This window comes from Streptopelia decaocto, assembly GCF_964273445.1.
Source record: "Streptopelia decaocto genome assembly, chromosome: 1".
NCBI classification, from domain to species: Eukaryota; Metazoa; Chordata; class Aves; order Columbiformes; family Columbidae; genus Streptopelia; species Streptopelia decaocto.
In genome coordinates this window covers 124,585,315-124,610,535 of record NC_138663.1, presented here as the reverse complement: position 1 = coordinate 124,610,535, position 25,221 = coordinate 124,585,315, and the positions used below count along the sequence as shown (strand labels likewise).

The 25,221-nt window shown below is 40.2% G+C and overlaps 1 protein-coding gene across 2 annotated transcripts in view; it reads right to left on the bottom strand.

Annotated features, from left to right (window-relative positions):
- Positions 1–25,221, bottom strand: part of APP (amyloid beta precursor protein) — a 219,281-nt gene that overhangs the window by 61,946 nt on the left and 132,114 nt on the right. For both annotated transcript variants that reach the window (XM_082043208.1, XM_082043207.1), the window contains exons 7-10: positions 24,888–25,055; positions 11,498–11,631; positions 3,580–3,654; positions 2,324–2,482 (exon numbers count right to left, since the gene is read on the bottom strand). In XM_082043208.1, the coding sequence (XP_081899334.1) occupies positions 2,324–2,482; positions 3,580–3,654; positions 11,498–11,631; positions 24,888–25,055 (536 nt within the window). The remainder of the gene's footprint in view (positions 1–2,323; positions 2,483–3,579; positions 3,655–11,497; positions 11,632–24,887; positions 25,056–25,221) is intronic.

Here is a 25,221-nt window from a genome sequence, read left to right as displayed (position 1 = left end):
GACAACTCATTTGCATCAAGTGTACTTTTACTTTACGAGGGAACCACCATAGAAGAATGTATCTAGGGTATCAGAGTTGAATTCTCCATTAATCCCATTTTCTCTTTGGCTAGGCAGCCAAAGTTTGGGTTCATAGTGTATCCAGATTTCTGGCTCCATATCCTGCAAAGCAGTTAGCGGACTGGATTCATTCATTAGGCTGTGCAGCTACCATCAATCACTCCCTCAGGTTTCACCCTCTGACCCACAATAAAACCAGATAAATCCTCTTGCTGAATTCAAGGTAATTTTTTTTTTTCACGTGCTTTGGCAAACATCTGGCCCATGGTTCAGAGACATATGCCTGAACTGTCAGTAACTACAGAGTACACAAACAAAAGATGCTGAAGCAAGGGCAGTACCATAAACAAGAATGGCAAAGGAATTGTTTAAAGACCTTATCCTTCAAACCATTCACCCTCATTAGTTTTGAGATGAGTCGCTGTTTGGTAGCACCTTCAGCTGATGTCACCTCCATGCTTGCTGCCTGCTCCTTTCAGAATGCTTAGCTTTTGTTGGGATACAATAAAGGATGCATCTCGGACTTTTAACAGTACCTTTAACATCTATTTCTACTGGAGTCCTGCATCAAACGGTGTTCTTTGACACAGTCTTTCAGGTCTGATATTCTCCCACTAAGACAGCAGACGTATTATTAGTTTAGATGTTCTGGGAGCTGACTACAAGCAACCCAAACATATAATGCAGATTTTTTTTGTCCCACAGTCGTGTTAACATTTTTACTCCTTAAGTGTTCTGCAGCTGAACTTTTTAAAAATTTTTTTAGTGAAGAAGTCATCTGTGGTCCACAAACATGAAAGGTCAAGTTCTCTTGTGCTAAGAATAAAGTTGCACATTTTGACAGCTCTGAAGACCACTCTGCTCTCATGTGTGGTCCCCATCCTCACGTTCCACACCATCAGATACCTGCAGAACCAAGCTGTCAACCTGATCCACACACAACTTGAAAACAAACCATTTTTCTGGGGTACTTTTCAGACAGGATTACATTTCCATGAGGCTCAACTTCACAGCAACAGCTGATTGGCTGAAGTCAAACATGAAACACCTGCAGTCAGTGTGTGCACTCACCTCATCTCACCCCCAGTTCTGAGCTGCAGACTCCATTTTCCCAAAGAAAGCTGCATCCCAGCCTGTAATTCACTCATCTGCCTCCTAAGGAGTCACTCGAATCCAAGCCCTTCACTACCCGCAGGACAGTCAGAGGTTACAATATGCATCCTCACACTCAGACCAAACAACATGTTCTACCAATTTAGTACAGATTAACTTCATTTTCCAGTAATTACTATGTTGCAGAACACAGATTAACTCTTAATACAACTACCCTGAAGTTTCCCCAGGACACTTTTACCTAAGTAAAAGACTTCTCTTTTACTTGGCACACCGTAAAAACAAGAGTTTTCTGCCATGGGGTGGAGAAAAAAGTTTGATAATGATAAAGAACTAAGATGATGATCACTTTTCCATGCTCAATAAATATGCAGGCTTCTCTGCAGAAGGAAATGCACTTAAAACATGTAATTTTGCCAGGTTGCCTGTACTGATTTAACTCCCTGTGAGGCCAATTCAGGATCTAATGGCTACATCTTACACTGCTGACCCCAAAGTCTTTTAGTAACACACAGTTTTTTCCATCTAGTAAGTGTGCAAGGGACAGAGGTATATACAACATTTGACTGTTTTCCCACAGTGTTTGTGCAGATTCTCTTTTTCTGGAGGTCGCAGACCAGTTATTTTGGTACTGAATACACACACCACAGATACGCAGTCATTAAAAAGTCTGTTCAGTCCACATTCTGAACTTAGTTTTTACACCCACCAACAGCCACCACATCCAACACAGACAACTTCAAATTGCTAGTGTGCTATCTTCAAGCCATCCAACAACCATCACAAGATCCTTCGCCAAACATTTTGACACTTCAACAAACAGAAAATCACAACTACCGTCATCCTTAAGCTCCATCTTGACATGATGAAGTATCCTACTGTCCATAACTTAGAGGGATGCTTCATCATCCTTCTGCAGGATCTGTGAAAGGCTACAATTTCTGACAACCAAATCACTTTCACGTTTTTCGCTTAAGTATCGTTACGTATGTATCTATCCATAGGTATGTAGAGGGCATCTGTGCTTGTGCCTACATTTATGTACATACAAAGTCTAAACTTTTAACTTTCAAACTATCTGAGAGCTTTTGTCCCAGGACAACTTCAGTGATTTTGACACAGCTGGTAGAGCTTGTGGTATTGTGCTTACCCTGGGCGGGACAGTCTGCAGGGCTGTGATATAGTTCTCCAGAGCGATGCGGCGACGGTCATTCAGCATGGCTTCCACCCGTGCCATATGAGTCTCCACCAGCTGCTGCCTTTCATTCGCTGCTTCTTGTTCCAGTGATTCCACTTTCTCCTGGAAATGCTGAAAAAAACATCCATCACAACAGGAACACAAAGACATCAGCAGAGACCAGTGGGACATGAACATCTCTGTCTGCAAATCACCAAAATCTTTCCTCAAGTCAGTCTAACTTGGCTGCCAGGAAATCTGCACCGAATGCACCTTTTACTGATTTCAGTGGAAACTCCTGATGCCCTGAATTCCTGAACACCTGGCCATATTTTATTAATCTAATCAAATATTCCTGACACATTCAGCACAACCACCAGTGAATCCTTCATTTGCCCCAAGACAGTGGTTCAGCACTAGAGAATTGTGCCTAGAGTGGGGTGGAATTTGGAAAGCATATGTCCCCTGCCACCACGAGTCATTGACATGACTTCGCAAGTAAGTCTACGTGCGTGAAAAAAATTCCAACCTGAACAGAGTCAGCATAATTTCTTATAAACTGTCCACCAGGAAGAAAAATTGAGCCTAAACTTATTCCAATAAAGGAAAAGATTGACTGGGTAAAGTGCACAGAGAGCGAAGCTGTGGGATCTCATGTGCAAAGCAATCTGGTTCTGAATGTTACCTTTTTACAGCTTTGCATTGAAATCATTCTAGCAGTATTAAATAATACCTGACATAGCCACAGTGGGATTCAAGGAGTGTCTGGCTTGTCAGAATTTTTGAATTATAGTATAATTTTGGATAAAATAATTTTTGACTGAGGGTTTCTTTCAGATAAAACTGATGGTGATTCCTTCCTTCAATCACATTTTCCATCTCTGCTTTGAGCTTAGGTCCTGCAGCTTGTATTGGTTTATCACAGCCTAAATTTTACAAGGGACCCATGGGAACTGAGTTTTCAATTCTCACTGAAGGCAAATCTACATTCAAGAAAAATTCTACCCCTCCATGCAGTCAAGAGCAACATCCTGCACTGTTGTTCCAAGGACCAGCTGCAAAGTACAGAGACACCCAGCAGCCACTAGCAGCTGGGAACAAAAACAGAAACAGCAGAGACTAACATTAAATCCCCATGGAAGTATGTTTTAAAATTATATCACACCCAGCACCCCTTGTATTTTAACTGTGGCCTCAGATGGCAAGGTTATGGTTGTGTTTTCCTCTACCTGGATAACAGCTTTCTTGTCAGCCTTTGGCAAGTTCTTTGCTTGACGCTCTGCCTCTTCCCACTCTCTCATGACCTAAGAAAAAAAAAAGGAGCGTGACTTTCATATTTTCCTCTCTTGTCTAGAGCTTAGCAACAGCCAAGCACTGCAGCTCTGACAGTCACCTTTTTATATTCCTCTCCTTCTTTTATCTCAATTTAAAAAGCAGTTACAACATTTAACAAAGGTGGGATCCTGTTATTAAATTAAACAAAGATGGTACTTCAGTGTCAGAACATCATGTCAAGCTCTCACAACTCCGCTGTGAAGCAATACAGCTGTGAACCAGCCCAAGCAAGGGACGTGGAGGTCTCTAGGGGTGAGCATACCAACCCCTTTTCATCTCAGACACAAAGGAAACCACTTCCATCTACTGTATGTCCTTGGTCAAAATGAGTGAATTTCAACACATTCTAACTGATGCTTTTTTGGCACCACAAAGATTTTCAGATTTATTCAGACTATGTTGCTGGCCTTTGAGCTCGAGGGATCAAGAATTACAATGCAATTTCTGCCAGTCTGTCCAGAAACTGGTGTCCAACACTTCAAGAATTGAATATATTTATAACTCAAGTAAAAGACTGACAAAAAATGATGTAGGAGAACTTTTGGTACCATTCATTTCAGCAATGTGAGAGGCCACCTCCTCCTGTAACACAGGGCAGTATTTCAATACTCAAGGAATGAGTTAGTCTTAACTTGCTGTCTATGACATCTGAAACCTTCTTGTGGTCTTACTCAGGGACTTACTTCACACCTAGACAGCAATCTCCTCAAGTAACACATTTTATGCAGGAACAATTGCTCTCACTGAATGCGATGCACACAAATAAGTGACTTATTTGCAGGATTAGCACAATGTCAGAAGTCGACAGAAGAAACACCTAGAAGCAATTACTCAAAATGTGCTATTCTGTTCCTTTCTTTCTGACCACAAACCACACTGTCATACCATTTAATAGAAATAGTAAAATATAAGGTTTCCAAAAGGGATTTCAGAAAAGCTCCCAGTCCACATACATGACCGAAATTTTACCAAGACCAATGCCAAAGGCAGGACAAATTAAACCTGCTGCGTCTCATGTCTGGAAGTGAAGCTTCTACCACTCAGCTCCTGTCTCAGGCTCCTGAGCTTTCCCATGTGCTGGATGTTGCTTATCAGGCTCCTGATGGACAGACTGGAGAGCATCGCTGGTGCCTCAGGCTATCTGGTTGAGCCTGTGACTTTGAAAAAAACACTGAGCAATGAAACCTGGGCTCAAAGGCCACATGCACAAGTCCTAGTCCTTGAAATAGAATCCCTTCTCAGTCCTATGTAGGGCTGTAGACCTAACGATTAACCAGCACAGAGACACCTGCACTCAAGACTGACTCAATGTATGGGATTTTCTTTTCAAATTTTCATCCTCCTTTTAACCCAAAGCCTGGGACTGTATTTCAAGACAGCAATAAATCAGTCACAGTAATAACAGACCAAATCAGTGAAATTATTTAGCTGTAAGAGTTTCTGGTCTCAATAACAGCCCAGGAGAGTGGAGACATATATTTTGGGAAACTAAGGCAATGCTAAAAACTTTAGAGCGGAAAATTGTGCTTGTTTTGTTTGTTTGGTTGGTTTTTTTTTTGGTCAGCTTCATGGCTTCATCAGGGTCACGATTAGACAGCAGTTGTAAGCACAAAGACCTGAAGTTAAGTACTTAGAAATCACAGTCTTAATTTCACTCCACTTTTTTACTGGTAACTGTGAGCTGAAACTTCAGTCTCAAGAACTGTACTACAACCTACACAAACCGGCAGCCTAAAAGTACCTCTTCAACTTACATTATCTTCTCATCAGACAAATATGCATTGATGTGCAAATTGCAGCCAAGCTCTAGGGAGGCAGGAAACCAAAGTTCACAAGGAGACAAGACAATTCATTTGCAAGGGGCTGCAATAAGCAGCTGACAACAGAGAACATGATGCGCAGTGCACTGAAGTCACAGGTCGCCCCACCACCAGTTACTTTCCCAGTACTTGGGGACAGAAGATGCTCTTGCTTCTCTGGCAAAGCAGGACTAGAGGACATGAACCGACACCACAACTCAGAGTACTGTGATGTGTTCTGGAAAAAACTTATTAATGCTCAGAGTGCTGCTGTGTATTGAGTGCACATTAGGTATTCACCTCTTAATTGTACGCTTAGGCCATATGATTGTGGTGGCTGAGAAAACTTAATTCGTGTATACAGGCAGCACCTTTCTAGAGACCTGAAATGTCACTGGTGCTGGGATGTGAACATTCCAGAAGACCCAGAAATTACTGCATTAATTCAGGTCATAAACTACAATGATGTGCTCAAGCTTGAGCACTGGCCTAGGTTAGCAACTTTATTATTTTCTTCTCCCTCCTCTCCTTTTATGTTTCCAAATCAAATCTCTGACATCTGCTTAATACTCTTTCATTCTGAATGAGCAGTTGATGGGCTTTCAGAACAACAGTTTCCTTGCCATCTTTATCCCCCAAACTAACCCTCTGCTAATCCATATGATGAAAACAAGTATTGTGGATAATGTGATAAGCAGACCTTTAGCTAGACCAGGTCTCTGCCTGCTTTATTTCTCTAAACCTTTTAAGGCATGGAAGGCAGGATGATAAACTGACAGCCTACAGAGCTAGTTGGGAGGGATGTAAATTATGGGCTTCAGAGTTCAGTTCTGGTGCAACAAGAATGAATGGCTTGTGAAAAACACAGAATGACACGGCTGTTCGCAGAAACAATATTCAATGTAAAGACTGCAGTAGCTGGGCTTTGAATGCCAATTTTTGCAACTGAGAAGACTTCAGTGGTTGAAAGCATCTCTGTGTGCATGCTAACTAACTGAAGGTACAGCTGCCATACAGCTATGGGCAGCCACGCTGCCAGAGAAAACTCCTGCTCTCACCGAAGGTTATCACTTTAGGGAATTATGAGTGACTACGAAATATGCCGTAGCACACTGCAGGAAACCAAAGACAGGAAGGGAAAAAAGTTCCCCAGGTACAGATCTGCAGAAAAAGGCTGAACTTGGCCTTATAAACCTACTCTCCTTCACCTTCACTTATAAACCAAACCTTCACTTAAAAACCCACCCGCCAAAAGCATAGACCTATCAAAGCCAGACAGATTTAAGGCTCTTCAAGGCTGGGTGGCTTTGTGCAGGGAAAAGGACAACTCCTAGTTGAGATTTAAGAAGCGAGCCATTTCCAAGTCAAACTTCTTCAGAACTCAGGACTTAGTGCCTGGCAGTCTCCTTTTGAAATTGGGCTGTAGGGGACAGCAAGTGGGAAAAAGGAAGTACAGAAAGCATCATTCATTAGTAAGAGAGATGCTAAACGCAAAAATCTCATTATATGGACAATGGCAGAATGTACTCCAATTTTTTTACACTGGGGCACAGAAGTGTATCTGCAAGAGCAGAATTTATGACAGACATTTTAGTAACAGCATTCAGACCAGCAGATGTGCTTGCCTGAAGGTTTGCTTAGCTAGAAGGTCAACCTGGGCCAGTGGAAGGTGTCCTTGCCCATGGCAGGGGGGTTGGACTAGATGATCTATAAGGTCCCTTCTGTGATTCTGTGGTGCCACTGGCACTAAGAACCAGCTGAAGATCTCTTCAGGATGTTTGAACTAGTTGCATGCAATGACCTGAAAGAATCTTCAACATAACACCAGTCCTGTTCAGGATGGTTGAGGACTGCAGTATTTTCAGATGCTTGTTTTGGAAATGAACTTTCAAGAAGCAAGACTATTCCTGGAGACAAGGTATCATTAAGTTTCTATCATAAGCACTGTACACACTGTGATTCCTAAAATGTTGTAAACAGCCAGAGGGGTTAGAGTAAATTATAGACACAAGGATGTCACAAGGTGTTTGCAGAAAGAAATGTATAAATATACTGCTCCCTTGAGTAAGGTTCAATATCTGGTTCTACCTGGCTATTTAGCAACTGTTTAAGCGACGGAGCTGTACAGGAGTCAACAAATTGGGAAGAGAGAGAAAGGAAAAGACAAATTGTCCCAAAGCAGAAACAAGAACTACAACATCCTGCAATCAGTTAGCACAATCTCCCCCGTTATACGTCACAGAACAGGAAGCATTTAAAGGTTACATACACATGCATTGCTGAATGGCTGTCCTGTTCGCGTGGGAATATAGCTTTGTTGTTATTTGGAGCAGCATTAATAATTACTGAGAAAAGCTAATGTAATTCTCTTTACAGTACTGCCTAGGAATGCTTATAAGCCTCATTGCTCCAGGTGCTACGCAAGATGTAATGGCAGAAAAATGTTCATGGTCTATAGTCTAAAGGGATCGACACTTAAGAGCAGAGGGATTAAAACAGTCTGAACCAGAGGTGCATCAGGTCATCGTACGAAAAGAGCAAAGAGAAAGAATCTTTTCGGAGCTGTGAATAATGAACTGACACATCCACCGACAGAAGCTGGGTCTCTGCCTTTGTGAATATCTTTATGCAAGAGAAAAAGAAACACGAGTTGTTAGAATTTCATGGTGAACAAAGGGAAATCTAAGTAAGAGGATATAGAGAAAATCTGCATGAGCCCTTATGATGTTTTTATTAAAATATTTCAATTTAATTTTTTCATGATAAACTTCCCTGCTCCTTAGATGATTATGTTTTATGTGAACTAGAATGCATGAGTATTTTTATTAGTTGATTGGCTGCTGCAACGTGTGCATCAAATCAAGTACTGCTTTACAACTACCTGCTTTATTAAAGAAATATCTGTTTTTAGTGAACAAGCTGATATATTTCTGATCATGACATTTATCAAGATTAAAGAATGATTTGATCACTTGATCATTTCCTCTCTATTTTAATAGAAGAAAAATGGGCATTTCTGTTCCTATACAAGCCCCAATTTCTGAGCTTTGAAAGAACTGGACTTTGAGCTATTGTTTGGGTAAATAAAAATGAATATGTTTGGTGCTGCTGGAGGACCTAGCTAGTGGCTCTTATTTGCTAACTTTTTTTTTTTTTTAATAATAAAATATCGACAGCAAAATTTTACTAAATTAATTTATTTAGCATAGGGTTTTTTTTAGCATAGTTTAGCTTAGTTTTAAACAATGAATAGCTTCAAATTAATTTTAGTTAAATATATATTAAGAATCTACCTGATTTTAAAGAAAATGTAAAAATAAATTTGTAAAAATAAATTTATTAAAAAATGCCAGGAAAGCAGACCAGTGGTACAGGACACAGACACATCACAGTTTACATGAGGAACAAAACACAGAATGGTACACGGCTTTTCTGTCTCTCCATAAGATCTTATACTTTTTAAACATTCGAAATATTAATTGGGAGGGGCTAGCTCAATGCTGTACAAGACATTATTTACAGAAAGGAAAATGATTTTTTAAAAACTTCAGTAAGTTATCTCTCTTCTTGAAAGCTCTGCAGGGGTTTTGTGTGCTTCAAGACATACATACTTTAAGCTGTGATTTCATAAGCAGCTTAAGCAAATTAAAGAACAAAGATCCTTTCTTGTTGATGTACTATTGTGTTGCTGTTTCCCAGGTCTGACTTAGCTTGAACTGGCCAGGGTCGGTCATCTTACCTCTTATTTTTTGTTTTTGAAGAGTGACATGGCAGGGAGATGAGGGAGCTGACCTGCCTGACCCCACAGCTGTAGGCTCATTAGCGCTGACAGAAAGGATGGCTGGGAACATGCTAACGAGGGCAGAGCACACGCAGCACCAGCGTGATCTTCAGTCAAACCCTTGAACTGTGTTTGTGAGGCTGCCCCAAATGCGCACAGTAAAATGTGCTGTGCATTTGCCCAGAAGTTTTCTGATGCCATGGTTCAGTGCTTTTCCCAGTTAATTTTGCTGGCGCTTTCTGAGTGCCTGTTCATTCAATTACCTCTTTTCCACAAACCATCAGCTTTGTAGAAAACGGAAAATACACAGTCCACCCAAATACTGCCCTTAATTACTCGGCTTAACCTTGGCACTGCACATGGGATTCTGGAGACAAACCCGAAACCACGGTGAGGATCTGGGGACTGTTCCAGGGAAACCTGCCTTTCACACCAATGCCGTTCGCTTTCAGGACACTCGCCCTGGCGGTGTTTGTTAACTGGGGCTGTTTCACACAGGGGGAGGCAATACGGAGGTGAGGCCTGTGTTACCCATTGACCTGACCCTCCGCCTGCCTAGCTGGAGCAGGGCCTCTCTCTTCTTTTATTCCCAGCCCATCATCTCCAGCCTGAGTGCTGCAGCCACACACAAGTTTTATCAGGTAGAGTAGCGAGACAAGTGGCTCCCTGGGTGGGTGCAGAGCACACGGGTGTACGGCCAACCCGTGCCCACCTCCCCAAGCTCCCCCGGGGCTCCACGCTGGTCCCTGCTGGGTGCTGTTCGTACCCACGCTCACACCTCGGCCACAGGTCACTTTAATGCAGTTTTTAATCAACCAGAGGAAAGGAAATGCTAACGCTTTAAAAAGTATTAGAATGGGACTATTTTCTCTTTTTAAGGAGACAGCTTGTTTGTGCTACAACACTCCCCAAGCAGAGGCAGACTGACACATCTTCCTATTCCCACTGGACACAAGAGGGGAATTTTTCATTATGAGAACACTCAGCCATTGGAACAATCTCCCCAGGGAAGCAGTGGATTCCCCAACATTGGACATTTTTAAGATTCAGCTGGACAGGGTGCTGGGCCATCTTGTCTAGACTGTGCTTTTGCCAAGAAAGCTTGGACCAGATGATCCTTCTCGTCCCTTCCAACCTGGTATTCTATGCTTCTATGACTCTATCTATTGTCATATTCACAGCACATGGTTTGCACCCATTGGTGACTGCTCCAGGTAAGATGCCCTGCCCTGTTTATGAGAAAAGTGTGAGGCATAGCTACAGTGCCAGTTGACAGAGACTTATTCCAAGAACTGAATTTCAGGCTTACTCAAACATTTTAGCACAGAGCTAAAGGTTATTGTGTCAGTAATACATAGAAACACTGAAAATACAACAGGGGAACAAAGTTACAAAGAAAAATTATAGTGAAATAGTTACACAGATTTATGCAGTACATCTGAATTATGCTACATTCATTTTTGAGGTTGTTCCATCCTAAAAAAATATGCACCACAGGCTTTCCTTTAAACCTCTTACATTTTTTCATTGTTATTAGTGCAGAACTGTGCCAATTTTTTATTGGCATCACTATTATAAACTATTTCTGAGAGACTGAATAGCTCATCTCTTAGTGTTCAACAGAATTAAAAACAGTGTACAGTTTCAGGGTACAGAAATCTTTCCAGTTAAAGGAAAGAAAAGGATTGATTCAGTTGGATTTTGGTTCAGTTCAAAGGCACTGATTTTTCCTCTTTTCTTTGGCTACAGACACATTTCATGTTACCTTGAGGCTCAAGACAATGCAAGCTTATGTTACCCCAGGGCATGGCCATGTATGCTTACACACAGATAACAAAGCTCATCACAAGCAACCTCCCTCAGCTGCTACAAAGAAAGGATGCCTAATACAGTGGTCAAGTTCTACACTTAGAAATAAGAATAATCTCACAAACTAAACATTCTTCCACAAAGATGAGAGCAATTTTTACAGACTTTTTTTTTTTCCTGTTTACCAGCATAAGTAACTGTAGCAACTTATGTCTGCAGCTGCAACCTCACAACATATGTATGTCCCAGCCAGCTGAATTATTAGGCAGTCAGAAAGGCAGTAAATGATATATTTACAACACGGCAAATAAGCAGGGCAGCTGGCTAAAGCCTTGGGAAATAAGATGATGGCGGGGATCCTGAGCATTTTATGACTTGACAGACAAAACTCCCACATTTAGGAATAAAGAAATCTGCCCTTACCTGAGACATCCTTTCACGATGTTTAGCTTCAAGTCTCTCCTTGGCTTTCTGGAAATGGGCATGTTCATTCTCATCTCCAGGCGTCTCCAAGTACTTGTCAACAGCGTCAGGAGTGCTAGCGGCAGTGGTAGGGACTGAGGTAAAATTTTGAGGTAGTGGAGAGAGAAGAAAGGGGGAAGAAAAGCAGAATGTCTACTTTAGTACAGGTAAAATTTAGTTGGACCAAGCAAGAAACATCTGGTCTAATTTCCACCAGAACAAAGCCATTCATTTAACCTCAGATGAGGATATAAAAATGTTGGTTAGATGCGCATATTACATACAGCAAATATATATAAATATACAGAGATTTCTCCCCCTTGCCTCATTTTATAAACCACGAGAAACTCTTCAGAGTGAACAAAGCAATGTTATTCAAAAAGGTTAGAAAGTGCCACCAAAGGAAAAATTCCAAGGAGAAAAAAAAGCAAGCTTGGCAATGACTAAAGTACGTAAACCAGCAGAAAGCCCTATGCAAAGTCACATGCTTTGTATATTAGTTTATTTTTAAAAGGTAAACCATAACACACACAAGTGCCAACGCAAGTATCTTCTAAAGCACCTACGGGCCCCACAGAAGCCTAACGAAATACCTCAAATCCTTCCCTCAGCAACAGTTTGGTCTCACAGATATTTACTTTATTTGAAATTACTTTGATTAAGAGAACCCCTCATGGATGCAGGAAATAATCAGCAAGCATGCACTAAATGCCAGTCATTCCTTTTGGATAAGCACACCAGTAGCAGAAAGATTTGCGTGTGGGTTAATTCAAGCAAACTGAGAAAGAGTTCCTTGGCTGTGCAGTAACATCCAACAACTCCTGCAATACATACAGTAACATTTCTGTGCTAGAGACATAACAGCACTTTAAAAAGCTCTCCAATGGTGACCAACTACTTAATTTCAACTATATTGTCCCTAAATATTTTAGTATAGAACTGTTTTAATTTCCCTGGTCCCACGTAGTCCAACGATTGCAAAGCTGGTTTAAGAATTCTAACAAACAAACAAAGACCATATAGATAGTTTGTGCAGGATTTCTTTTAAAATTTGTTGACTATATGCACCATAGTTAACTTCACTTACAGGGGTACTACATTTTAGTCAATAGACTAATACAGGTAGTGAGAAAGCCAGGACCCCTCCAGACCCCAGGCATTTCTCAATGTCTTCAACAGAAGCAAACTTTAATCTTATGATCAGGCTGAGTAATAAGAACCATTATTTATTTATTACTACTTCCCCCTAAGAAAGTTGAAATATAAACATATCTATATTAAATTATTAAATAAACTCCAAACAGAAGTATAACATGTTAGTCCCAATGAAATCCATCCTCAAATTTTAAGAAAATATTAAAGCAAAATCCAAACATTTCCTTGTATTTCACCTTAGATATATAACCCCAAAAGCAAAACAAACAAAAAAATCCCCAAATTAACACAAAGCCTTTGGCTTTGGCTGCATTTGAGATACCTCTACATTTTCTCTGCAATAGGAATGAATGATTTTGGCTGCTGTTTGTATAAATTGCACAAGAGATTTTCTAAGTTAGTCCCTGGACCAAAGGAAAGGCATTGCTTGGCTCAAAACAACAACAACAACAAAATCTACAAGCCATCAAAAAAAAAAATCCAACTGAGAAGTAATATGCAGTGCAAATTATCTCTCCTCCCAACATTTCACCATTTTTCTCTTTGTTTCATAAATATTTAATTACAAGTTTACAAAATCTAACGTTTTAAACTTTGTTACTTAATTATTGTACATATATACATATAAGATAGGAACAAATAAGCTTCCCAACTAGCCACAAAAATTACAAAAATAGAATGCAACTCCAAATATTTTCAGTGGGTACTCCTACAACTTCAGACAATTTAGTCTCTCATACTGTTACAAAAGCATAAAGATTTTCTTTCATTTTAAACTCTTGAAGATAACAACCCGTCTTCAACAATACTGTGGTCTGTGCTGGGGCTGTAGTGCTGCCTGCCCGAAAGGCTACAGCCAATGTAAATAAATTCCAGAAACAAATCACCCAAAGCTCAGACTGAGTGAAAACATTTCTGTAATGCTTAGAATTATTTGTAAATATCTCTGCTTTTTAATCTCTCAAGCACCAAATTAATTTAATCTTTACCTTTCTAGAAGCTGCAGTTAAGTACAGTACATTTTAGTTCCATTATAAAATGATATTTTATTTCAAAGCAGGAAGAAATTTAAGAGTGTCAGACTGAGCAAAGTCCATTCTTTCCAGGCTCCTGTTTCCTGACAAGGGGATCAAACGCCCCTGGGCAAGAGCAATAAATATTCCCTTCCAATGTTTAACCAACCTTGTTGGATATTCGTTCCAGGACTCAAATTGCCTTCTCCCCCTCCCCCCCCAAAAAAAACTTGCATGAGATTTAACATTCACAATATGGTGTGGCAATGAGTTCCATGGTTTCTCCTCTCTCTACACCCTCCATCACTGCCTCTGGAGGACACTGCAGGATTTAGCACGGGAAGATCAAATGGGGGAGAGCTCCAAGGTATTTGCCATACTTCTCCATTTTTTAATAGCTTTGGTTTTTTTTTTTAAACTGAACTTAAGTCTGTACAAATGTGAGTGGAAAGAAGTGATGATTAAAGTAACTGTCCAATAAATTATGCAAATTTAACCTTTAACTTATTTAACAGGAAAAAAGGTCACCAGCATTCGCACTGAGATCAGTTAAGCCACCTGTACATTCAAGGTCTGACTTGCAAAAGCTCCCATCTCACACACGTGGCCTTTATGGTCCAGGTTTTTGGACAACGCACTTCACAGTGGGATGCCCGAGACAGCCAGGCTGTCCCAGGGGTAGCGGAAAGGATGCGGACAGTGCACAGATACCTGACCGCAAGCTGCTCTCTCCAGCTGGTGCTGTGGAGCAAGGGTGTCGAACTCATTTTCACCGGGGGACACATCAGCCTCGTGGTTGCCTTCAAAGGGCTGAATGTAATTTTAGGACTGTATAAATATAGGAGTAGTTACTGCTATAGAGGGTAATGCTAACAAAGAGCAATAATGCACAGGAGGAGAAAATTGCTATCCCTGACCTTGCACAAAGGGCAAAGGGCTGGTGTAACACCACACGGGGCTCTCTGCTGCGCACTCCCAAAAAGAAAGAGGGCTTGGGAACGGGCATGTGGGCGGAAGGGAGCTTGGGGGGCCTGTCTTGTAGTAAGAAGCTCAATCAGTTACACTTACTCACCAGGCAGCGGACTACTAATTTGATTTAGAAAATCTCTACAGATAAAAGATTTCTGATGACAGCCCAATCAGAAAGAAGCAACTGAGGTCTGACAGTTGGAAGCCAAAGCTAGGCAGAAATAAGGCTGGAAATCCAGACCAGAAACAAGGCACACACTTTCAGTAGTAAGTGCAATTAACTATTTGAACAACTTAGGCAAAGATACACAGATTTGCCAAAAAACCTGCAACTTTGATTCAGCTGCTGGTGGCCAAAGAGGCCAACCAACGTAACAGCACCAAATACGTCCCATTCTGCAAACAGACACTGTTTGAACTCTTAAAAAAAACGGGATAAGTTTCATTAAAGAGAAGTTCGGTGCGTATGTTTAGGAAAATACTCAAAGGTGGGTTGAAATGGTCATATATGTTTTTGTTTTCTGTTACAACTGAGACTCAGCAGCGTTTTTTTTATGAGTGGTTAGCTATGCGCATAATTTGAGATCACAATTGTTTCTCTGTCATAAAATAACCAGTCTGCTTAAAATTAAGTAGCTCTACAAGATTTCACTCCCTGTATGTATAAAGCCTGCAAATGATTTTGTGACAACTTCTCCATTCTGTATTAAAAAAAAAAAAAATTTATCAACAGTATTTTAAAAAAACCCTTGTGATTCCAACATAACAATAACCAGCAGCTGCCCCCCACAAGAAAAAGAGATGGTTACTTCTTCTGCATAAAGCAGAAACATTTTAAAATCTCTTCACGGCCATTGGCACAAAACCTATCCTTTGCACGCCAATACCTTTGTGAACTTTGTTTCTAGGGATGTATCACATGTTTTCTCATAGTAAATTCAGAACAGCTGGTCAGACATCAGTTACATGTAAGGATTCCTTAAAAATCTTTAGTCTGATCTCATTTTTTGACCACATCTGCTCTTATAAGGTAACTCATTCTACTACTGCATGAAGACTGATCAAAAAGTGTGTGTTGACAGGTGTGGAAGAAACGTAGCATCAGATGACATTTTCTTCACACTTGCACACTCATTTTACCTGTCAATTCCCACATATATTTTTTTAAATTTTTATTAGACTTTAAAATCCTCAAAATCCTTTAAAATCCTAACCTTCCTGGAGACACATTTTGCTATTGAAAAACAATTCTTACATAACAGGAGAGCAGGAAAAAAAAAAAGCGGGACCATATGCCCCCAGATCCTGCTTTATTATTTCACATAAAAATAAATAATCCATATCAGCCTCTCCAGTAGAAGGAAGATCAGTCACTCACCAGCCCCATATGAAGTGAAAGGATTAGTAGATGCCCCTTTTCTGAATGACATCGGCTGTTGCATATAAGATGGGAAAACATTTGAAATGAGAGCATTACCCAGCTATAATGTAGTGTTCAGTGGATGCATTTTTTGCCTATGAATTCCACATATGCAACTGTCTCATTAATGAAGGATTAAGATCAAAGCTTTCAGTTGCTGACTAAGATCACAACTAATTCTAGCACTTGTGACAATCACAAGTGCATGTGGAGTATCTTTAGCGAGAAGGGTTTCTATTATTGCTACTGCTACCTTATGAAACGAGCTTTTTTTTACAAGGTAGTATCCCCATTCTTTTGTGAATAAGCTACTCTGCTTACAGCAGGGTGGCAAAAACAATGAACAGAATCTAAACGACAGGGAAGGAAAATAACGATTACCTTTTTATTACAAAACAGATACATTACGGACTGAATGAGACAAGACAAATGAGGGCTGGGAAATGTTGTAGCAAATTACCATTATTTTAAACATAGGGAAAAAGATGTACAAGGATGAGCTTTTACATAAGAAAGTGTTAAATTTAATATGATTGAATTATTTGGAGGAAAGCATGTGCCAAATTGGTATACTTTCTAGTAGAGAGCAATACTGGGACAGAGAGTAGTTAAGTGTATTTACATATTATATATAAATTATAATCTACTGCATTATAGAGACAACTATTCTCATTCTTAGCACTGTAAGCTGGAGGACCAGCAAAGTGTCATTCCTTTTACTTTTTAATTACTTTATCTTCATACATGCTTTCACCAAGAGCACTTTCAGAACCCTGTCCAAAACTAAAAAACAAAGGGGAGGGCAGAGTTCCTCCCACAGTCAATAACACAAGGGAGACCTGGTGAGAATGAAAACCAGATATATGCCCAGTTTTATCATTTTACCTGTAAGCGGTGGGTTGCTGCTGCTGGTTTCTCTTTAGGGTTTTGGGGGCAAACAGACAGCACTGCTGTGCTTCCAGGGCTGGCAGGAGCTCTGGGAGGCAGATCTTTCACCCAGTGGCTCATCAGCACATCTCCCAGCCTGGAAGCCAAGTGCAGAGCACTGACCTGCTCTGACCACCTGCAGAGCCTGAGGCTCCCGTCCTTCTGGCCACTCAACTCCAGCTGCTCAGTCTTCTAGTTTTCGCAAAGATGCTCAATACTGCAAACTCCCATTAAGTTATTCACTGATAATAAGGCTCATCCATTTCAAATACATATTTATGACTCAGCCTGATCACAAAACCATTCAGCTGGGTTTTATTTATCCTGCACGCTTGCTTGATCTTCATGTTTTGACAATTATCTTTAAAACACCCAAAGTGTTTGAAAGTAAAGCTTTCTTCATAAAAACTGAGGGATTCTGACTGCAACAGTTGGGACTCAGAAAGCAAAAAACATGGACTAACAGACTATAGAAAAAGAAATATATTCTTCTGCCAGAAAAAATACATGCACATTGGTACTGAATTAAGAAAAAAAGCCCCCTCTAACAGTGGTGGTTGCACGCTCAGGGATCATATCTGAAGTAGTAAAAAGAACTATCATGTCTGAGACTTGACTTGTCAACCTTCAATTTCAAGCTGCTTCTTAGCTTCCAAAATTTTGTTAAATTAGTGTTCCTAAAGTGGATTAGAAAGGACATTGCTTAAAAATGTCCACTAGTTTAACTGAAAGAGACTCCATGCACAGGTGATGTGAAGAGAGTTAACACATGAAAGAGAACCCAGTGTTCTAGAGCGATGCTCTTCCCTTTCTAAGTAGCTGGGTTATCTCAGTGTTTTGTTACCCCTCAAGGCTAAACTACTTTGTCATAAAAAATTGCCTATAGTTCCTTGAGTATTTCGTAACTTGCATTAGTACTCAAAGAAAACTACAGGTCAATGTAGCAACCTTGGCCTGAAAATACAATTGTCTGGAGATAGAGAAATCACATATTTAAAAGTCACACTCCTTTTTGAACTTTACTTTGCAAAGACTGATCCGATCTTCATTTGATGTGTTATAGTTTAAATAGCTGGTATGGCATCAAAACAATAGGCAGCTTGAAAGACAGTTTAGTGAAATCCCTCACTGAGACTGCCTGGCGAGAAAAACCATACCATACTCATATTATTCCTCATCTATTGCTGTAATTAAAGTTGATACTTGACAGATAAACTAGGTTTAAGTTAAATTTTCTCATGTAAGAATCCTTTGTGTAAGAACTTCCAAGATACATTTCCTACCAATGCACAGGTAGAACTTGGCAATCATGCTTTCACTGCATCTCCATGAATGCTTCTTCCTTTTCACCAGCGCTGACAAATGCAATTTTGCCTTGCTCATACCCATCCAACACTCATCTCAGCCATTAATTGCTTGGATCACCCCCTCTGAGTTCTTAGTTTCATTTAGTGCTTGGGAAGAGGTCTCCAAAGCAAACTTTCTTCAAGCATCTTTGCAATACTCTGCTTCAAGGTCATTATCTTTTGATTCGTCACCATGAATTTAAATATTTATGAGGGGAAAAAACCCCTACTAAATTCTTCACCTGCTACACCAAATGAGACTGCTATGAACAAATACAAGCCAGAAGTATTCTCCTGAATATGACTGCTGCCAAGGTTGTAAACAAGTCATCAGGTTCCACAGAGTAAAAAGACCTGTGGTTAGACTCATGAAAACAACTTACAGCAAAACCAGTGTCTACAGTAACAAATTACATTAAAAAAATTCCTAGTGCTTGAAATTATCAGTAGTCTAACTCTTGTACATGAAAACATTTGCATAATTTCCCTTTTGAATCCTAAACTTTACCCAATTGGTTTTTAAAAAAGGCCCACTCCAACATTGGCTCCATGTGTTGTTCAAGAGTGCAATATAGTGCAAAGTTACGTAGCTAAAGAAACCAGGAAAAATAGATTAGTCACTTGCATCCACTAAAAGTGATAGTCAAAATCAACAATTTAAATAGGTTCTATTAGAACGCAGGCCATTATAGCTTCTAGGCACTGAATGGTAAGTGTCAAACATTCACAATGACTGACGAATTGCAAAAATAGGTTTTTCTTAAGATTTCACCTACACTATTTGAAATTTGCCTCATCTCCACCAAGACACATGACTCATGCCAGAGAAAATAAAACCAGCAGATACAGGCAATTCACGCCAGAGAGGGTGGGAGAGGGACACATTTAAGTGAAGCCTTGAGAGGTAATGTCCCCTTTACTGCTAATTTGGGAAGCAGTTCGACAATTGATTATAAAGAGCTCTAGTCACGAAGCAACAGGTTGTCCTACAGTGATTGGCTTAGTGAATTTGTAATAACTTCGGGGGTTCTATTCATTCAAATAGAAGACTTCGTATTTACGTGAAATGCTTCCTTGCAGTATCATTACTTATAAAGACAGACTTTTAGGATTTGCAATGTTATCACTAGACGTCTGTATTTTAAATTCTATCTCTCTCCTGTAGTGCCATGACTAATTAGTGCTGTAGCTAGTTGCTGCAATAAAGAGTTTCCAGTGCTCCAGATGTGGCCCTGATTTCTGTCTTTGAGTCTTCTAACTGACCTCAAGCTCAAGCAGTCTCTGTAGTTGTATGCATAAAATGAGCAACCACCCACTAAATAAGACAGAGGATTAAAATGTGGGTATACTTTACCATTCTGCTTCCAGGAATCCACAGCAGTTCTTTAATGCCTTGGACACGCTCTGGAAGTTGGCATGCCAAGTGTAGCTGCCAAAACACTTTACTTACTGCTACCTGGGGAGATGTCAAGACCCCAAACAAGTTAACAAATGGATAAAGGAAATGCTGACAATAGGAGTATCACCTTGTAAGTCTTTGCTGTTAGAAGGTACAGATTGTTATTTGCAGTACCTCTGAAGAGAAATTAAACTGGACACAGCAAAACACTAGAGATCTTGAATTTTCCCCTCACTTAAAAGCATGAAATGGAAACACACTAAGATCGATTTAATCAATTATCAGGGACAGACTGATACTAATCTGTAGGCAAGCTGAAGCTAGCTTACATTAAAAGCAGGAAGAGTGGATCTCCCATATTAGTCTTGGTCTTGTGCAAATGTTTTGATCTATATTTAGGAGGGTTTGACATTCCATGTACATTACGAAATTGTAGCTTTTAGTGTATTTATTTTCATATCTTCCATTTGAAACGGAAATAAAGTATCTGCCACTTCAAGATCACCAACAGATTTAGCAAGTTTGTAAGTTTACAACATTTAGCCTGGAGAATAAATATTACGCTACCTAAATTCACCAAAAATTTGTGATCAGGACTTAGAAGGACTGAAAATGAAGCAATGCATGTTGACATTTAAACTTATTACGAGGTCTCAGGGTTTACAGTAAGAAGGAGGCAACTGACAACACTGAAGCCTGTTGGTTCCCTCTGTTGTTAGCCATAGGAATTCAGTACAACGATAAAATCTCCATTTTACAAAAGGTCATTTTAATGGTATGTCAAAGTGTTGAAAATCTGACTGTGCCACCAGAGACCAGTTCACTCCAGCTACAGGTAGCACAAATTCCACTCCCCTCTGAATGCACCACGCTGCGGCTGCAGGAGCTGCTGGGAGAGCCCTCTCCTGTGCAACAGCTGACAAATGAAAGACATTTAAGAGAACTAATTTTCTCAGCTTTGAAGCTCCTTCTGTCCCCAAGTTAAGACTTGAACATTAACTTAATTTCAAAATAGTTCTTATTAAAAATATGTATTTCCTGTAGCTTAAAGGACGTTTAACAACTAACAATTAAGAGGCAAGTGAAAATATATTGTGTAATAGATTACTTTTTAGTATGACAATAAGACAGAAATCATTCCTTTAATAACAGCAATTTATTGTCTCCTGCTTATTCTCATCAATACACATTCATCCTGAGGTCATTAAACCTGAATTAACTGCCTGATAGATCCTAATAACATCAAAGGAGCCATTATGGCCAGTCACACAGTAGGAGTCTGAGTCTTTATATTGAATAGAAATCGTAGACAGTATTGAACATCCTTATTAAAAATCAATAGAGAGCAGGCTAAAGGAACTGGTAACAAGATCCTTAAAGCCACCTACTTCTAGGGCAATTATACATCAATTCCCATGCAGCTGGGTGATGAATGAAAAAATGTGACAGCAGTAGCTCCTACTCAACAGACAAATCATTTCTGTCAGACCTCAGAGCACTGGTCGAATTCATTGATAATGGAGAGATCAGACTCACCTTTTCACATCAAGATGAAGAGACTTCAGCAAGGAAGCAGAACAAAACATGATATATTTTTTTCCTCTGTAGACAATGTGTTCAGGATATTAGTACTCCGTATTTGTACTTTCAGTATTCACAGTATATAAGTATTTTTGACAACAGAACATCCTCAGGATTTGTTTCAGTTGAATTTTGATGCATTATGAGAAAAAATAAACTCATATTCCACTATCTCATCTTTTGCCCACTATTCAAGAGAAACCCAACCACTATCCAATATTTAGTATTACTCTCTTTAAAATCTAACTTAGCTTTTCTTGCAAACTGCAGTTAGACCAAGAAAAGCCTTGCTTTCAATATCCATCTTGTCCCCTCTCTAAGAGAGACTCACAAGGGAGCAACAATAATGCAAATATTGGAGAGAAAAGGAATAAGAACAAAGTGAATAAATAAGTGGGGCGGGGGAGTGTGGGAAGTGGGGCACAAAAGTCAAATAGAACTAAGAACTATTAAGGGTGATGGGGGAGGGGGGAAAGACAGGACAGAACAAAGGTGGCCTAGATACAGTAGATGAGCCCAGAGGAACATAAAGGAATCTATACAGGTGTATACACCAGGGTATAGAGCACACTGAAATAACATGAAAATACAGGAACAAAAAGATAACTAAAGTAGCTTGGAAAGTGCACCCTATCGTCTCAATTGCTGTTTGAGAAAATACTGAAGAAACCCAGAAAAAAAGCCCTCTGGGAGATCTATTCTAACAGAAAAGACCAGCTCTATTTTTCATTACTGCCAGTTGTGCAAATGAAGCCATGCATCTCAAGTACTCAACCTAACTCCATTTTCCTTAAAAAGAAAATGACTTGGATCAAAAACTGTGAATCCCAAAGTAAACCAAGATATCTATGGGAAGAACACAAATGGTAATGCTCTTGGCATTGTTTTATTGAACTGAACCTAAAAGAAACCCCAAAACAACTTCCATGAGACAGAGAGGAATCTCCGGGGCTTATCTGAATATCCTAATGAATATATTATATAGCAATTTTAGAAGTTGTTTCTCTCTCGATTTTTGATTTTACATGCTGCATAAGAAATCCCAGTCTTTGAAGATGGTTTATCCTCCTAAACAGCATGAGCACAAATGGTACAACTTCTGCTGCCAAGAGACAAGTTTGAAGAAGGAAGACAATCTAATTGGACTAGATGATCTTTTGAGGTCCCTTCCAATCCCTAACATTCTGTGAATCTGTAATTTCTAAGTTTCGTTAAACCCATAATATTCTTTTTAAGATCATAACTGAGGCTATCTCTTGTAGTAGAAGATTTCCTGCAAAAAGATCACTAGCTGTTGGGAAACGGATCTGAGCGGTCTCACCTCACTTTTGTCACAGAGTAAACTCTGCTGCTTACTTTTACAAGCAGTTGGTGCTATGATTTCACCTATAAACTGTATATGGAAGGCAACAGCACCGCATTATCAGTTTGACAAATCAGAGTCTCATCCCTCCAAGTTTTACTGTGTAAGAGTAAGTCTCATGAAGTCTGTTTTGTGATGTGACAGCTCTTTAGTAACACCCTTCCCTCTGTGTAATAATTTTGCAGCACTATGAAAGGCAGAAATGAAACTCTCAGACTGCAGCGCTGGGTAACTGCAGCTCTGCAGGCAAGATACACAGTGTGAGGAGATCTCTGAGTCTGCACAGAGTGCCACTGGAGAATTTGGACAAAAAAATGCATCCAAATGGATAAGCTTGAAGGGTGGGAACCAAAACAAACCTGAAAAAAATGTACATTCAACAAAACAAATCTTGCAAGAATCAGGATCTCCTACAAGTCCTTATTTATGCTGTTGTCCAGCCTTCACAAAATATTCTAGATTTCTTGATAATGCTGACAAAGGCAGTAATAATTCTTAATTCTTACCAGGTATGTGAAAAGGCTGACTTTTCCCAACAAGAACCAGCATATGCAGCTTTTAGAAACTCTTCTACTGACCATAAAGGTAAAATGCTCAGCACAAAGGGCCAACAGCTATTTTTCATTTAATCCTGCCTTGTTGGATGTGAAATGTAAGGATGAAGACACACTCTCCCATTTTAAAAAATATTTTTAATTTCTGGGGAAAGGAATGGGTACTGTCAGAAGAGGTGTAAGATCAGTGGTAGGTGACTTTCATTTGCCTCTTATAGATCAAGCGAATTCCTGAAATATCCAGAGCTGTGTGCAAGTAAATCATGTTCAGACCTGTCATTTTTCCCTTGCTAACTGCGACTACTTCCAGATGCAAAGTAGCAAAAGATTCAGTTTCTCAGCTATTTCCATTATTAGTTTTGACAGCCGTCATCTTGTCTGGGATCAAGTCACCACTTCAGCATTATACTTACCCATATGCAACTGAAAATGGTAACTGCCCTTCACAAATTCCCTATTAGTCAAGGCAGTAAAGAATAAACACAGCCTCAACTCAGCTATCTGAAACTAAATGTACAACAGCTTGAGTGGTTTTTTTAGAATTATTGTTCAACATCTCTCTCACTGCCGCTTTCTTCTTCGCTTCTGATCTGCATGAGCCAGCTACCGTCAGCATCAATATCAACTTCAATATGTACCGCTCCTCAATATCACACCCCCTCAATTTTTCACTGTATAATTATTTCTTCTTTAAAATACTATTTTTTCTCCACTATTGTCCTAATTTTACTCGTTACTGGTCTGCTCCTCCGTGCCTGGTAAGCAGGCAGTGCAGTGAGATACCTACTCACTCTTTACTGTGCCAGATACAAACAGGAGGCAATACTCTCCCCCAAGAGTATGTGCTGGCGAGGCAGTTGGGAGGGGAGCATACCAGAGACTCCCAAAATAAAACCCAGCTGATAAATCCAGGGTCTGATTCATCAGCTTTACTATTCTGTGATGGAGAAACCCATCCTTCTCAAACCAAAAAAATCACAGTGAAAACACTCTTTCTTCAGGTAAAGTGATAATTAAAATATGAGGTGTGTTAAACAAAGTAAGTGGGAGGCGATTCACATCCATTCATATCGCAGCCCTCAGGGAAACCTAAAAAAAATCAAATGTCATTTCTCCCCTTTCCGTCGCAAAAACAAACAAACTAAAAGAAACTAAAAACAAACAGGCAAAATGAAAAATGAAAAAAATGGAAATAAACATTGTTAAAATTGCTTTGATTAAGAAAGGTCAGAAATAACTCATGAAATTACACAGAAATAATACATGAAAAAATAAATGAAAATAAAAACAGTGAGCTATTCTCAAACTTACCTGAAGCTCTCCTAGAGTTTGTGCTTTGTTCCTACACATGCACTGTACACACACACCCCCAGAGCCACGCGGAATGTCAGTACGCGTTAGACAGGAGATTAGGAAGAGAAAGTGAGTGCGAAGGCCTCCTCTAAGGCAGCGTTAGGCTGTGAGCCACCTCCCTGCAGAGCCCCGTCTACAGCACCCAGAAGTCGCCCACTGCTACACCAGGTTAGCAAGAAGAGAGACTACAGAGGGCCTAGCAGTGAGCGGACAGCCCGCGGCCGGGGGGTTAGTGTGAGCCCCGTCCCATCGGGGTGCAGAGGGGACTTACTGAGGCTGCCACAGACCGCCATGCAGTACTCCTCCGAGTCAAAGTTGTTCCGGTTCCCGCCGCAGCCGCCGTAAAAGAAGGGCGCGCACTTTCCTTCAGCCACGTCAAAGTACCAGCGGGAGATCATGGCGCGGCAGGGACCCGTCTCGGCTTGCTCAGAGCACACCTCTAGTCACGGAAGACCCAGAGGAACCACATTTAGCATGGAAATTGTCTTGTCTTGGTTTCTTAATTAGGTGCCTCTCGATGTCCACGTGCGCCAGTGAGGAGGGAGTTGCACCAAGAGGGTGTTTCGGGGAACGGGAAACCCTTACTTGGAAAACCACCCCGGGGA